The sequence below is a fragment of the Rhamphochromis sp. 'chilingali' genome (genome assembly GCF_963969265.1).
Source record: "Rhamphochromis sp. 'chilingali' genome assembly, chromosome: 10".
NCBI classification, from domain to species: domain Eukaryota; kingdom Metazoa; phylum Chordata; class Actinopteri; order Cichliformes; family Cichlidae; genus Rhamphochromis; species Rhamphochromis sp. 'chilingali'.
Window position 1 is genome coordinate 33,003,814 of NC_137937.1, and position 16,137 is coordinate 33,019,950.

Consider the following 16,137-nt stretch of genomic DNA (forward strand, 5'->3'; position numbering starts at 1 on the left):
CAAGCCTGTGAGCTATCTTAAACCAACAAATGGCTAATAGTCATTAATCTGGCAAAGACAAGCAAATATATGCCACCCAGATATTTTTCTAGAAATTGGCGAAGCAGGGAGAAAAAAGCAGTAAAGACCTAACTTGTAAACATCAGATAAAAGTGTGATTCCTATGAACAGTGAACCCTTACCCCAGCAGCTCAAATGAAACCATGATTTATGGCAGACCTGCGCTCCATTGATCGGACGCCATGTGAACATGTTTTCATTTGGGAATGAGCTTCCCGGGGAGTCTCACCAGGTCAGACCTAATAACATTTACTTATCACTTTCAATGCCGCAGCCGCATTAACAGGTAGGCATGTACACGATGCCTCTCGTGCTTCTTTCTGAGTTGACATGATTATCGTGATGGATCACCCAATCTAGAAGTGGGTGTGGGAAATGTGCTATAACCCTGTAGCACCATGTGGCACACTCGCACAGACCCTGATGAAGTAACATTGACATTATGCCAGCAGATTATTAAAGTTGCCTGTCGTCTTAAACAAATTTTAGGGCTTAAACCATTCTTTTATTCAGCGTCCTTACTCCTCAGCACATGGTGACCAGGTCAGCATCCACTTCCTTACTTCACCTCTTATCTGCATGTTGGATATTAATGGCAGTCACTGAGCTCACTGAGTGCTTTAAGTGATTCTTCCCCCTGTGTGTTTACTTTGGGTGAACTGTCAGTTTATATGAAAGTGGTTGAATGGAGAGGAGCTCAGAGGCCTGCCGGCCCCCATCCCCCATCGGTGTGACACACAAGTGGATTTTTATGTGCTCCGTAAATATTTGAAATGGTGCCTTAGACTGCCCTTAGGACTGTTGTAACACGCTGCAGCTGCGAGAAAGCATTAATATTTAAAAAAAAAAAAAAAAAAAAAAGGGAGCGAATGGGCGAGTTCAAAAGTTTGTGAGAATGGAATCAGAAACTGAACGGTGACTCAACTAGGGCTGCACGATTAATCGTTAGAAAATCGCGATCTCAATTCATACTTATGTGCGATCTCATTTCCAAATGACAACGATTTTTTTTAAAAAGAGAGAAAAAAGACGACGACGATTGTACCGCATTTTGATCCGGGACGTAATCTGCATGAAAACAAGCGCTCACTCTTCCTGCTCAACAAATGACAAGGGCGGAGCCTTATACCACGTGGTACAGAAGCTGGCTGCTAAAATTAGCAGGGGAAAAACAACGGAGAACACGTCAGGGACGACGAGAAAGTGACAGGAGAAAATCCGTCCCGGTCAACCACCCAAACATCAATAACGGGAACCTTATACAGCGCTTCCCTATACACGTCGAACTACTGCAGGCACAAAGAAATTACGGAGGCTATTACTTATCACCTGAACAAAGATATGGCTCCCATCAACACTGTGCAAAACGAGGGATTTAGGAAAATGATCAACACCCTAGACAAACGCTACACAGTGCCGTCCCGCAACTATTTTTCTATTGTTGCACTACCTGCTCTATACACGCAGCATCGAGCAACGGTGGAGACAGAATTTCAAGCAGTACAACATTTTGCGGCAACGACAAAATGTGAGACATTTGTTGTTTTTATGTTTATTTATTGTTTTTATGTTCAGTCTTACGAAGTTGATGTGCAGTTAATAAGTGCAATAAATATTTATACTGGAAAAGAAAATCGCGAGAGAATCGTGATCTCAATTCTAAGCCAAAAAAATCGTGATTCTCATTTTATGCAAAATCGTGCAGCCCTAGACTCAACACTAGTCAGGTGTTTTTAGCACATCAAGGTTTTCTGAGTGACATTGTGTCCTTGTAAATGATTTCACAATAGCGCGGTCTTAATATTACAGTGGTCATGACACAACAGTAAGCAGATCCGGCAGGATCGCTAAACCTGCTGATTAAATGACACACAGGCCAAAACAGTTATGTCGAATATCTGTAAATAGAAAAACATGTTACGACAGAGCAACGGTTTGTCGGTGAAGTGCTCACATCAAACGGTGGGAGATGAAGAAGGATTAGTTAGGTGAGTAAGTGCTCCTAATCCTGCTGTTTTGAAAATGTCACGATAATACAGCCAGGTTTTGTCTGCTGAAGTTCAGCATCCACGGAGAACAAAGGAGAGACGTTTCAGAAATGCTTTTCTTTCTCTCAGCTGCAAAGGCGTCCAATCAGATGAAGCATAGCCACATTGAAAACTCTGATTTTATTTTAGCTGAATGTAAATAATGTCTCGGCACACATGCCTTCCCTGAAAGGGAGTGAGAAAAGGACATGAAAAAAAAGAGGGGGTGACCACATATGAGAAAATCCACGGGAGAAAAGTATGCCTTTATCTTTTAATAAACGGTAAAGCCAGGAGGCAACATGAAATTACAGCATAATAGCAGTGGAGAGTCTTCTGAAGACTTAATTGCCTTAATTATAGCAGTGCGGGGGGAGAGAGAGAGAGAGAGAGGGAGCAGGAAAGGAAAGCATGAGCAGAAGGAGGAAGAAGGAAAAAACAAGGGAAGCAGAGGAGAAGAAAGGTAGCAGTGGGATAGAAGAGCTGGAGCGTGAGACAGATGTTGCAGGTGTATCCAGGTGTAGTTCGGTTTGCACGTGAGCCTGTGTTTTTCTGTTAAACATGCATTTATAAACACACACGGATGGCTCTGTGTGTGACACAGAGTTAATATGCCAACCCTCGGTCCGTGTGAATGACGGAGTGAGTTCTACACTGAGAAGAGACTCTTTCCAGACGAGTGAAAATTTCGCTCCCTCAGATCTTACAAGCTGGCAGGTTTACTTAGGGATGCTAAACATAGCTTTCATTTTCCTCTGCGTCTAGACTGAGTCCTCAGTGCTTTCTGCTGCGGTTTTTGTTCACTCAGGGACGATTGTACCCTAATTCTAATGTCTCCGAGCCAGCGGGAAGTTTGTTTAGCCAGCATTATTGTGAAGTACCTGTAACCCCCCCCCCCCAACCACCATTTTGGCAGGCAGTTCGGGTTGAGAGTTCAGCTGACTTTTGAGCATGGATGACTGATCAAGAGAGGGAGAGAGATCACGTCTCAGCTTTGAGAAAAATATTAACTTTTTGCAGGATTTCACAGTGAGACAGTTTTCGGTTTGCCTTGTTTTTGACCACCTCTGTTTGCCTCGCAGGGGTTTTGTCCTCATATGTTTACTTTTTGATTCATGGATAAAGATCAAATCTTACAAACTACCGTTGGTTGAGTAAAAAAGTACAAAAGATGGGGAATCATGGTAATCTAATATTATCTGAACACTTTATAGTGTTTCAAGTTCTTGATCAGTGAATCTCCACTGGTGAAAGAAGCTCTGTTTAAATATACTTCACTTCAAAGGTGTCAAAAGTAAAAGTACTTCTGCAGTAAAATGATCTTCTTAGTGTTTATTGTATTTTTTATTATAGATGACATTGTTATTCACTCATTATCACAAACCGGGGTGCTTGGGAGTAACTTAAATAACAGTTTGTTGTATTTTATGAAATTACACTACACTAAAGAAATAGTTCCATAATTACATCACTACATTTTATCATTGTCCACATATGTAATATGTGGACAATGTACCAGTACATGGTGGTAAATATACCACCAAAATTCCCATCTCCTTGTTTCTTGAACAATTCACCCTTTAATGTTATATTAGTTTTTATAAAACCCAAATATTGTAAACTGTTACTTGTCAGGCAACTTTCTGTCTTATTGCAACTTTCATCGTGACTTCCTTCCCGATAAGCTTAATGACCAGACCTCTTTGAAATCCCTGTTGAATCTCAATGAAAGCCCACTTTTCTAGTGTGCAATTCATCTTTTTTTGAAAGGTTTACCACAGACGACTTGGTGCTGTCTCAGATTTCTTGCACAATGTCTCGTTAAACCCAGTTTGACTCATTGAAATAAACCGTAGTTTAGTTCTGAGCAAATTTTTTAACCGTATTAATCCATCTTTTGGTGTCCGAAGATTGTAATTTTTTTTATGGTGTTTTTTTTAAGCAAGCCAGTTTGCCTGTGGGTGCATTTTTGTTGTCGTCAGGCAAGTCCCTGCACTGCAGCGCGGGCCTGCCCGAGTGGAGATTCTTCAGGAGGGAGATCTCTTTCTTCTCAAAGCGTCTTACCAAGAGCTATTAATTATTAACTGGGAGAGCTAACATCAAAGGAGCAGACTTGTGCTGAATTAAATGGGGGCTGGAGCCTGGCAGCGTGGAGCTGAGAGAAAACTGGGTGAGAGGGAAAAGCCGATTCCACACCGCTCGCTTTTGAACTTTCCAAGTACAAAAGTTAAAGAAAAACGGAGAAAGAAAAGAGCAATGCTAGTTTATGTAAAGGAAGCAGAACGAAAGAGAAAGTTGGAAGCGCTTGTACTTATTGCGTGTTGCTGTTGTTTTTCATGGGGCTTTCCTTCACTGCTGGGAATGATTGATTCAGTTTGTTTAGTTAATTAGTCTTTAATGAGCTATGAAAGCCAGATTCATAAACATCTTGTCTATGGATTAAGCCAAGGGGAAATCTAATTAAGACAGCTTGAAATTCAGAGACATGATATGTTTACATTTTCCTGAAGCTGATGTTCACTCAGTCACTCAGAGTCAAGCCCCCCCCATCAGAGGACTTTTGTTCCTTTTGTTTTTCTTCCCCTGTGCTGTAAAATAAGCCCATGTACTGAAAATCTAACTATTCTATACAGTTTCATTATTTGCTGTGAATGCAAATAGTAGCAGTGGACTGTGTAAAGGAATTAAAAGCTGCCAGTTAAGTTGGAAAAAGTTTATTTCAAACTTGCTTTAACTTCACCTGCTTGTTCTTGGACAGCTATGTTAATCATTACCACCTTCCTACAGACTCAGGAAACACAGGAAACTTAAGAGTGTCACGCAAGCATCCTGTAGAAAAGCTAATCTAGGGTAAAGTCACAAAAATGATATTAAATAATGGATTATTTTGAATTTAAAAGCCTTTTTACTTTTCTTCACGCCTCATTTTTACACAGGACCTTTAGTGGCCTGTTTTTACAATTCTCTGCCATCCTATAGACTCACTCATGACAAGTAATTGATAAATTAGTCAGCAATTATTGTCAGTTGAAGCCTTTGTGACATGATGTGCCATATAGCTACCAATTAGACAAATAAAACTTGAATAGCGCACCGAGGGCTTTACAAGCCTTTGATTTGAGGAGCGCTGAGGGCCTTTTTGAGACCCACGGTGGTCTTTCTACTGAACTACATGGCTGCCCTTTTGACAAATGATGTTGAAAGTTGCTCAACATCCCATTGTTGAATGTTGTTACCTCAGAAATCAACATGATATGTTGGGAAAAGAGCAATTGTGCCTCCCCCGCACATACCACCGCTCCCTGTCCCCACTCCGTGTCCGTCCTCCGTGCCTGCAGAGTGGAGCGGTGACACTCTGCAGCCAGTCGGCAGCGGAGTCACAGCACTGTACATTGTCACTTTGATCTTCACCCCCCGTCCCTGTTCCCTCCAGTTATGAAGAACGCTGGCAAGAGCCCAAGGGCACTTGATAATACCAGGATATGATCCAGCCGCGCTCTTTTAGATCATGTAGTGTAGACATCAAAACGCTGTCTAAATAGGGCACCGTGAATCAGGCGGGGTGAGAACGGGTTGTAGGGGAAGGCAGGAGTTAAGATAAAGGAACTATATATATATATATTTTTTTTTTCCCTGACGAGGGGAAGCCAATTTGGATTCTGCAAGGAGATACTCAGGGTTCTGCAGATCCAAGCATTTCCTTTATCTTTTGCCTTTAGCAGAACTCTTCAAAAGGCCTCTGTGTTATGACTTTCCCCCCTCTCAGATGAAAGGAGCTCACAGTTTTAACAGCAGGAAATCCATGATAACTTTATTTAACTTTTCTAAACCTGCACAGCAGAGTTGCATCACATGGAGCTGTGCATGCGTTAGTTCCTTATGGAAGTGTTTAAGTCTCTGTCGTATTATTAACTTAATATGGCGCAGATATACGTGGAATGACATCATGGTGGAGAAAGCCACATGTGCATCCAAGCAAATGTTGTCCCCGGCTTGTTTACGTCTCATCTGTTCGATTTAATTTTTCCTTCTCGTTTTCTCACTTCAGATAATGTGTGTGAAGGTTACACTCGGGCAGAGAACTCCCTCTAGTGGCCTTGAGTAAAATGTGAAATCCAACTTTGGGAGTTGAGTGTCTTTATCGGTATGATTATGCATTCCCCGGCTATTTTTCCTCAATATATCTAATGATTACTTTGTTCTGTGTTGGCAGGCAAAGAGAGCGGTGCAGCGGGGAGCCACAGCCGTCATCTTTGATGTATCTGAGAATCCGGATGCCATCGACCAGGTTTGTACACACAGAGAATTACTCCGGCATTCACGCTCTCAACAGCACTGAAACAGTCTAATCTGTCTCGGTCTCTCCGTGAAAGACTCTCCGCTTTTCATTTCTGAATGAAGCTTAGCAGCTTGCCCTGCCCTTCTGGCTGGCAGTGTATGAGTGTGTGTGTGTGTGTGTGTGTGTGTACACAAACAATGATCTTTCTATCTTTAGTTCTGTTCAAAAGCACGCGGATCAGCCTCGCGCATTCAGCCATTCCGGGCCTTTCATCTCTCCCAACTTGTGTTTGGAGGAGTGCACTACACTCTGTGAGGACTGAAAATTGATATCCAGGTTCAGCTTTCACTAGACCATGACCAAACTCTGTTGAGCTCACAATTGCACAGGTAGCATACTTTACCTCACCTCCTGAGAGCGTTCTTTGAGTGCAAGTTTAGGGGAGCACAGGCTAAAGTAAGAAAGCATATCTCTTGTCACACAAATCGAGACAGTATTCCTGACTCCCGTGTCTCTGCCGTTAAGAGGTATAATACTCGAGTTGCTCCTCTTGAACGCCTTTGTCGCAAGAATTCTCCTGTGGTATTCATCCCTGCCACACCAGGCCTGGACTTGCAGGGTTTTTTTTTCCCTCTCTCCTTGCCTCTTCTTCTCTGCTGCCGGATCATAAAGCGCGTAGCTGAGAGATAAAAGGGATTGCGCGCAGACCACATGAAAGGCAGCGCTAGGCGGCTGTGTTAAATTCCCCCGAGAGGCTTTTCCAGTCAGAGCAGCCCGATCAGCAGAGACAGGAGTCACAAGGCCGAGGGGCAGGGAGGAGGAGCTTAAAGAGAATTAAGGTCCTGGGGCCAAAATTAGGAGAAGCTTTATAAACTTAATGTACTTGACCTCCTTTTTCCTCTGTTTATACTGTAATGTGGGGCCAAGTGCCACTTGGAGTTTTGTTTTGGGAAAAGTTAAGTTTATGGTTAACTTTGTGCTTGTGTACTGTATTTTTATTTTTAGCTAATTTTTATTGGGGCATTACTTGTTAAAGGGGAAACTCGAGTTGCAGTGGAATCGTTTCTCAGAGTAAGAGCAGCTCACCAGAATCAAGCGGGAGATCAAAAGTTTCAGCATCTATACTTTTAAACCGGAACATACAGTAATTCACTGGGGAACATGACGACAGCAGAAGAAATAGCAATGTGAATATATCTTCGGTATTTCCCTTGGGCTTTTCAAATTACAGATTCCAACCAGCAGACGAGCGGGAAGAACAGAGAGGGCGAGGAGGAGTAAAGGAGTATGCCAACTGACTCAAAAGCCAGAACATACTATTCACTGACTATTTCCTCCTACTCCCTCTGGCAAACGTGGCCGCAGTTTCCATGTCTCGGGCCTATAGGTCATTTTTCCCAGCTGGGAAAAGTTTAAAACTTTTTACATTCACAAAGGTCACCGGTTTCTCTTTGCCTCATATCCTCTTTGTCTCACACTACATATGTTAATTGGTCTAGAACAATCCACCAGAGAGTGGTTTAAAATTGTTGGAGTTGAATAAAAAAGAACAATCAGTCCTGGGCATAATTAAAAAGGCCTCATTTTTGCATATTTGACACAAATGCATTTGAGCTCAAGGTTTAATATCCACAGACCAAACTTCAGCTCAAGCAACCCTTTCCATGAACTGTTTCTACATATATAAAAACAGCTTGAAATTAAAACTATAATGGAGCTAAAAAAAAACAAAGGTTCAACCTGTCCGTACCTCCATATTGCAGTGGTCTGCTTTGATTCCAGACAGACACACACATCTCCCCTGGGGTTTGCGACAGGAAGGGGATCTGGCTTAAGACTTTGCCTGAATCAAAACATGCGGAGCGACCCACTGTGGCGTCCCCTGGAGACGAGGGATCCGCTATTTCCACTAATTAAGGAGGAAGGGTAGTTCTGACTGTGAAAGCACAAACTTATCGGTTAACTTGCGATTGACTAATACCACAGATAATCCTCCATTATGAAACAGAATAACCGAGATTTACAAAATAGACTGAAAACTAGTGACCGAGTGCATAAGCTCAATAGTAAAGTGTTTACAGGGTCAGTACAGAAAGAGGTTCACCCACACTTCTTTAGGACCAGAGCTCTGATTGGAACCATAGCTGTCGCCACGAACAACACTGGAAAGCTACGTCCATGTTTTATGGGGGAAAAAAAAAAAGAAAGATGATTTTTTTTGATCATCTAAAAATAACCTACATATAAGAAAGCCTTAAACAGTAACGTTCAGCTAATGTGAGTTTCTCTCATTGTCTTCACACGAGGTCGGACATTGAAGTTATCATTGTGTGTGACATAGTGCTTTGGTGCCACCCTCTCAGTAGATATGTTATTGGAAACAAACTATATTAGTTACTTTATCCCTTCCTTTAACCAGCTTTGTTCTGATTGGCTGCACGTTGCAAGAAGAAGGTGGCTGGGGCATCTGTGCTCATACAGGGCCACAAAAAAACCTGTAAATGTGGAGTTCTACATAGACAGACCGCATTATTTAAAACCTTGGCCGTGCATAACAGGTCCCTTTTGAACACGACAGCTTTCATGTCAAAATTACAAAACCGGTCTAATTTAGTTAGAAAACAAGAGGCCTGTGTCTCACGTGTCTTCTTTCTCCGTCTCCTCTTCAGCTCAACCAGGTTGCTGAGGATCCCTTGAAGCGGCCGGTGGTTTACGTGAAGGGCAACGACGCCGTCAAACTGATGAACATCGTCAACAAGCAGAAAGTGGCCCGTGCTCGGATACAACACAGACCACCGAGGGTAAGTGCTTACTCACAAAAAACCCTCAAAATCGCTCAGTGTAGATGGAGTGCATGTGTGTGGGACAAATCTCAGGCGCATGTGAGGAACTTGGGGATGAGGTGAACATGTTTGTGAGGCCCACGCGGCAAAACAGCGCAGAGAAGCTTTGGATGTGAAGACAAACGAAAATTCCAGCTGTGAAATCTGACCCCTTTTCCTTTCTTCTCTGCTCTTTGCTGCCCCGAGGCCAAAGACTTTTTCGCAGCACTTTGAGAGATTAATATCAGCCGTTCAAAGAGCTGTTTGTTTGCTTGGAATATTTGATAAGAGACCTGCACACTTTGAGGTCAAATAACTTGACATAATGAAACCTCAAGAGAAAGGATTGGTGATGAGAGAGACTTTTCAGGGAGCAGTAGTGTAGCAGTGTAGTAAAAAAAACAAACCGTATTATTATTGCTACTGACTCGTTTAAGCTCTAGTCTGCAGAATGGTCTCAACTGTGTAGTTGTAGCTCGAACCTGTGCAAATTACTGACAGAGTGAGAAGACAGTGATGCACATGGCAAAGTGAACTGGCCAGCATGTATAATCATCCACGTATCTGTTCTTTAACACGCCACTGAATTATGCATGAAGGTCGCATTTTATATTATTTGCATTGAGCGGCGAATGAGTCACAGCTTTGCGTGTTCTGGTCTGCTGAGCAAGTAACAAAAACTATAATCAAATATGTCGAAATGCCAGTAAATGGAATTTTCTTTCTTTTAAATGCAAGTCTTTATACGATGAAATAACCCTTTTAACGAGACGCATGTGTTTCTGTTGCTTTCCTTTTTCCACAGCAGCCCACAGAGTATTTTGACATGGGCATCTTTCTGGCCTTCTTCGTGGTGGTGTCGTTGGTTTGCCTCATTTTGCTCATCAAGATCAAACTGAAGCAGAGAAGAAGCCAGGTTAGTGAGGAGCTCAAATAACTTGAGAAACTGTTTCATAATATGCCAGTCTGTGTGTGTCACAACCAAACGTATGCCCGCGTCGTGCTGAAAACACACCCAGATATACAACGCCGTGCCTTGTTTTTCCAGTCAGCACGACTTTAGTGGGAGTTGGAGGCGTTGCGTCAGGCGACAGTAGCTCTGCCGCTGATTGATTCCCCTTCTGTGCCTAGTAGGCAGTTCTGTACGTGCCGACTTATCAGTCAACATTTCCTAATAAGTAACAATTTTAAGGCGACGCAAAGCAAATTAAAAGATGAAACGAGGACAGGGAATTAAAACCAGAAAGATGCTCATGCATCAGTGAAATATTGCAAAATGATGCACTGTGTCAGAGGGAGAAGTGTTAAATCATGATGTCAGCCCCCCAAAACGCACACTTGCCAACAGTAATGTGTAGACACTTTAATGGAATTTCTTTTGAAATCGCTCATCTCAGCTTTTATGTCAACTTTGCTTCGAAAGGTCGTGCAAAAGTCAGATGTTGGTCTCAAATGTGCTGCTACCCCCTCTGACACTGTGCCACACCCTCCTCTCCACAGAGCTCGATGAACAGAATGGCCATCCAGGCTCTGGAAAAGATGGAGACAAGAAAGTTCAAGGCCAAAGGCAAGGGACAGCGCGAGAGCAGCTGCGGAGCCTCTGATTCGCTGAGCAGCAGCTCCACCTCTGACTGTGCCATTTGTCTGGAGAAGTACATCGATGGTGAGGTAAGAAGAGTTTTTTACCTGGGGTACCCTGAAATCTGGAAGGAATGAAGGAGTTATTTCACTTCTCTGAAGCTTCACATAGGTTGTTTTTTTTTTTTTTTTTAGGCCGCCTTCGTGACAGACCATATTATCAATCAATCAAACTTTCTTTGCGTGTAGCACTGTTTAATAATAATAATGGATTGGATTTATATAGCACTTTTCAAGGCACCCAAAGCGCTTTACAATACCACTATTCATTCACTCTCACATTCACACACTGGTGGAGGCAAGTTACGGTTGTAGCCACAGCTGCCCTGGGGCAGACTGACAGAAGCGAGGCTGCCATATTGCGCCATCGGCCCCTCTGGCCCCTCTCAACACCAGTAGGCAGTAGAGTAAAGTGTCTTGCCCAAGGACACAACGACCAGGACAGAGAGCCCGGGGATCGAACCCGGCGACCTTCCGGTTACACATGCGCTTCCCAACCCCCAGTGCCACGGTTGCCCCAATGTCTTTTAAAACTGAGAAATTGATAATAAAACTGAGCAAAATGTTATAAATCTGCACAAATAAAAAGATGACCATGGATGAAAGGGAAGAAAATAAAGCAAAGCTGGATTAGGAAAGACTGTGCTGAATGTTGTCTGCTTGTAACAAAGCAAAGCACTTTTATTTGATAACTGCCGACACGTTTTGTTTCTTTAAATCAGATTTTTTTTAAATGAGAATATTTCAAACTGTTAAAGCAAAATGCATAATAATGCAGTCCAGACTAACAGTTTGAGTGACACTTTGCAAAACACCGAAAAGTTCAACACAAACGCAGGACTAATGTAAAACATCTGCATTGAGATGGATGCTTTTAAACGCTTCAAGGTTCACGCAGGCATAAGTGAACCATATGGGAGTCAGAATGCTTAACTCTGGTCGTGCTAAAGCGGTCATCCACCCGCCTCGTTTGTTTTCTTTTCATTGCATATTCTGTTGACATGAAACATAATGCAGTTTTTATGGACAATGGAATGGAAGTCCCCCTGATGTGCTCGGGGACCGCAGTCCTGCGATCTTTAGTGACACGCTTTCCGCTACCTTTTTAGATGTTTAGCTCAGTCTTTCAGAGCACCTGGAGAGATAAGGGTACCCAGAGTGCACTGGATTGTGATTAGGCTTCCTGTTTTCGCATTGTGGCCTTCTTTAATCCTTCAAGGAGTCATTGTCAAATTATGTATCCTAATCTTTGTAGATTTACAGTAAGAGCATTGCTCATCCTCGTTCAACGATGATGGGGGGGACAAACCCCAGTGCCCAGAAGGGACGTAGTGGTGTGTGTGTGTGTGTGTGTGTGTGCGCGAGAGTTTGTGGTTATGTGTGTCTTCGGTAAGGAGGAGAAGAAAACAGAACAAAGCATGGCGCCAGGATTGCACAGAGGAAGTGGCGATATAAAAGACTGAATGGCATCAAAGCTGTTTTTGAGCAGTGAACCAAGCAACAAAAGAGCCTAAAGATGAGTCATATTAAGCCACACAGTAAAGTATTTGTGGCAGTGAAAGAGTTGTCGCTGGAAAACCAGTGCTCCTAGTTTAATACTTTGGAATTCTTCAAATGGAAAATTATCATATTTAATGGTGTATGAGTAAAAGCCTGCTTTGTTTGAAAACGTGGCTTCATTGAGCATTAAAGTTGCATTTTACTGTGGTGTGAGTATTGTGTTTGTCCCATGATGTCAAGTTAGTTTTAAAAAGTCAATTAGACTCACGATCAACCGATAACAGTTCAGTGTAGCTTTGCTGCCACCTTCTGGACACCAGGCTTCTCTTAAGTTCACATTAATTCACACTTTCTTAAACTTTTCTGCATATATAATACAACTGCAACTATGAAATAATACATATAAAATGTGTTTTTAAAGGAGACCTGTTGGATACATGGGAAGTTTCAAATAATGTTATCAGAGTATGTGCAAGTTGTCTCTAGGCTTTGTATGATGTCAGAGAGGATGGGTTTATCGCTAATATGGTCATCTTAGGGACAGAGCTATAAATACAACGCCCCCACCCACCTGCCGTTCAAATCTTTTGTTTGCAAGCAGCAGCCAATTAGATGATAGCTGTATTAAAGGAATCAGGGGAACGCTGGCTTAAAGGGTGGGTAAATGGAAATAAATGGCTTGTTTCCTGCATCACAGCCGAGTATAAGATAAAATGAGGAAATCTTTTTATACTGCAGTCACTCTTTTAGTAACCAAGGATGGACATATGGAGCTTGAAACCCCTGAAAGCTGATTCTGCTCATCAGGATGTTTTCTGTCGGAGAAACGTTTCGTCACTGTTCCATGTGACTTTCTTTCTTTGTGGAGACCAAAAACATTTCTCCGTTGGAAAGTACGAACATGAGCATGCATCAAGATATTAGGACTCCTTTAATGCAATATACATATGAATGACTTATTGGTAAGAAATTAATTGGCTTGAAAATGTTGAAAATGTCTTAACTGGGTTTAAGAAAAACCCCCAAAAACTAAATGACTTGTTTGGGTGTTTGATTTTTTAAATTTTATTTATTTATTTTTTACATTAATCATTTGATTTTTTTTTAACCACTGACATAAACCAGATATATTGAATGTTTTTTAAAATATTTCTAGAATGAATTATTTATCGGACAGTATTATGAGATTTAAAAAGATTATATCAGCGTAATTAAAAATAAGAGCATGCGTTTGATATATTTCATTGCTGTATTTGCTGCTGTTTGTGCTTTGACAGTGCATGAAGATTAACTGCTGAATTTTTTATTTTCTCCTGCAGGAGCTGCGGGTTATCCCTTGTGCCCACAGATTTCATAAGAAATGTGTCGACCCCTGGCTGCTCCAACATCACACCTGTCCCCACTGCAGACACAACATCATTGGTGAGTTGATGTTCAACCTCTGGTTATGCTGAGGGTCCCTTTTAGAAATGTTTCTTAATGTTGTTTTATTTGTCATCACAGAGCAAAAGAAGGGAAATCCAGGACCAGCATGCATGGACCCCGGCAATCCAGTCCATGGCAGGCAACGAGTGGTCCTGCCAGTTCATTACCCGGGAAGGGTGCACCGTGCTGGTCAGGTGACAGCTTACCCAACTAGAACCAGCATGGACCCGCATGGCAACCCAATCACGGTGCTCACTGTGGACCAGCACCCAGATCCCCAAGGTCTGTACCCACCCCAATCGACGTCGGCCTTTCTCCGGAGCTACCACCCCACTCTCCTGGAGCATTCAATCAACCCTCACCACTGTGGATTAGAGCACCGTGGACCCCCTGCTTACCCTTCACAGCCTCATCATGTTACGTTTAAAAGACCCAAAATCCATAATCGCAACTTCTCCCGGGCAGCCTGTTTTTCGCAGTATGAAACCATGTACCAGCACTACTACTTTCAGGGGCTGACTTTCCCTCAACCTCCTGATGGTGGCCAAGGATCTGCTGTGCCAGGGCAGCTTGGTGGAGGAGGGGTCCACAAGAGCCACCACAGCAGGGCTTTTCAGCAAGGGCTGTTGTACCCCACGGTGGTACACATGGCACCTGCGTCTTCTTCAAGGATAGCTGATAATGGCAGCACTTCTGGCCTTAGCTGCTATCACGGGCACCGCTCAGTGTGCAGCGGCTACCTCGCTGACTGTCCTGGCAGTGATAGCAGCAGCAGCAGCTCTGGCCAGTGCCATTGTTCCTCCAGTGACTCCATGTTGGACTGTACTGAAGTCAGCAACCAGGGGGTCTACGGTAGCTGCTCTACTTTCCGCAGCTCACTGAGCAGCGACTACGATCCTTACGTTTACCGGAGCAAGAGTCCGTGTCGGGGCTCCGGGGGGGAAGCGGGAGCTACGGCTTGCAACACAGTTTCAGCTGAGGACTCATCTTCCCCTGCACCCTTGGGACATGACTGCCTCCAGCTCCCAGCTGGAGCTTCAGGATATAACACGGGGGACCATCTCTCCAACTGCAGTTTGGAGCCCAACTATAGCAGTCGCTCATCACTGGAACCCAGGGAGAACAGCAAAAATAGTACTACCTCAGCCGGGGCTTCAGAGGCTGCCGGAGGTGACAGGGGACAGGGGGCACAAGAGGAGTCGGGGGAGCTCGGGGCCGCAGCCTGTAGCTGCTGTTTTGAGGTGCTTCCGCCCAATGTTGAGTGCAAAGGGCAGGACTTGGACCAAGCAGGGCGTCTTGCCTCCGAACGCTGTCACAGGGAAATGGACTTCCAGGGGTCAACCTCCAAGAACTACTTTGCCTCTGAGCAATTGTGCCCTTCCTCTGAGCAGGTGAGCTATGAAGGGCTGCCTTGCTGCTTCTACAAAGAGATGAAGGTCCACAGGGCCACAGCAGGGCGTTATACTGAGGACTACGCTGTTAATGTGCAGTATGCACACGCAGACTCAGAGGCCTGCTCAGGACAGGGCTGCTGCGAACTCAACCAGAGAATACCCATTATTCCTGAGGACACAGATTGTGAATCGGGTACAGGGGCAGAGACCCAGAGCAGTTTATTACCAGTCAGTGTCACAGTGGAGACGGAGTTGCGGACAGGGGAGCAGCGTGAGCCCACGGACAGGTACTTCACCTCAGGACAGTTTAGAGGTCACCCATACCTTCAAGAGGAGGAGACCAGGGCTTTGTTTCACCCTCAGCTCTCTGCAAGCCCCACTGTACTGGGAAGCAGTACTTCAACATATGAGGGAGGTTTGGGCATATGAACCTGAGTCCTGAAAGAATGGGACAATGTATGTGGTACCGTGTCAGTCAATCATTGAAACCCTCAGTTGCCTTGTTCTAGCCTTGCTCTCTGAGCACTGAATGTTATCATCTTAGATTGTGTGGATTTCTACTGAAATGGCCTGTCATTCATATATATATATATATATATATATATATATATATATATATATATATATATATATATATATATATATATATATATATATATATATATATATATATATATATATATATATATATATATATATATATATATATATATATATATATATTAGTATTAAGTTCATTCCTGTGGCCACAAATGATACTACACACATGGATGGAGGTTGTTAACTGAAAATTCAATTGGGTTGGTATTGGCATCTATTTGAAGACTTCCTGCTGCCATGAAGGGTTTGCAATCTGGGCCCAGTTTTTAATAAAATCTCAACTCAGTTTTGTTTTTATGTGCCAGCTCTAGAAATCTGATTTTTTTTTTTTTTACACATAAGTACACTATCCGCATCTACATATACATTTTGCATATTTGTGCACATGACCA

General features: G+C 43.1%; 1 protein-coding gene across 2 annotated transcripts in view; it reads left to right on the plus strand.

Annotated features, from left to right (window-relative positions):
• znrf3 (zinc and ring finger 3) overlaps positions 1–15,762 on the plus strand; it is a 65,584-nt gene extending 49,822 nt beyond the window's left edge. Inside the window, exons 3-8 of one of the 2 annotated variants that reach the window (XM_080893405.1) lie at positions 6,301–6,375; positions 9,036–9,167; positions 9,997–10,104; positions 10,689–10,856; positions 13,646–13,748; positions 13,830–15,762. In XM_080893405.1, coding sequence (XP_080749531.1) covers positions 6,301–6,375; positions 9,036–9,167; positions 9,997–10,104; positions 10,689–10,856; positions 13,646–13,748; positions 13,830–15,574 — 2,331 coding nt within the window. In that variant the 3' untranslated portion in view covers positions 15,575–15,762. Of the gene's footprint in view, positions 1–6,300; positions 6,376–9,035; positions 9,168–9,993; positions 10,105–10,688; positions 10,857–13,645; positions 13,749–13,829 lie in introns of both variants that reach the window. The other variant, XM_080893404.1, reaches the window with a different exon arrangement.
• Positions 15,763–16,137: the final 375 nt, after the last annotated feature.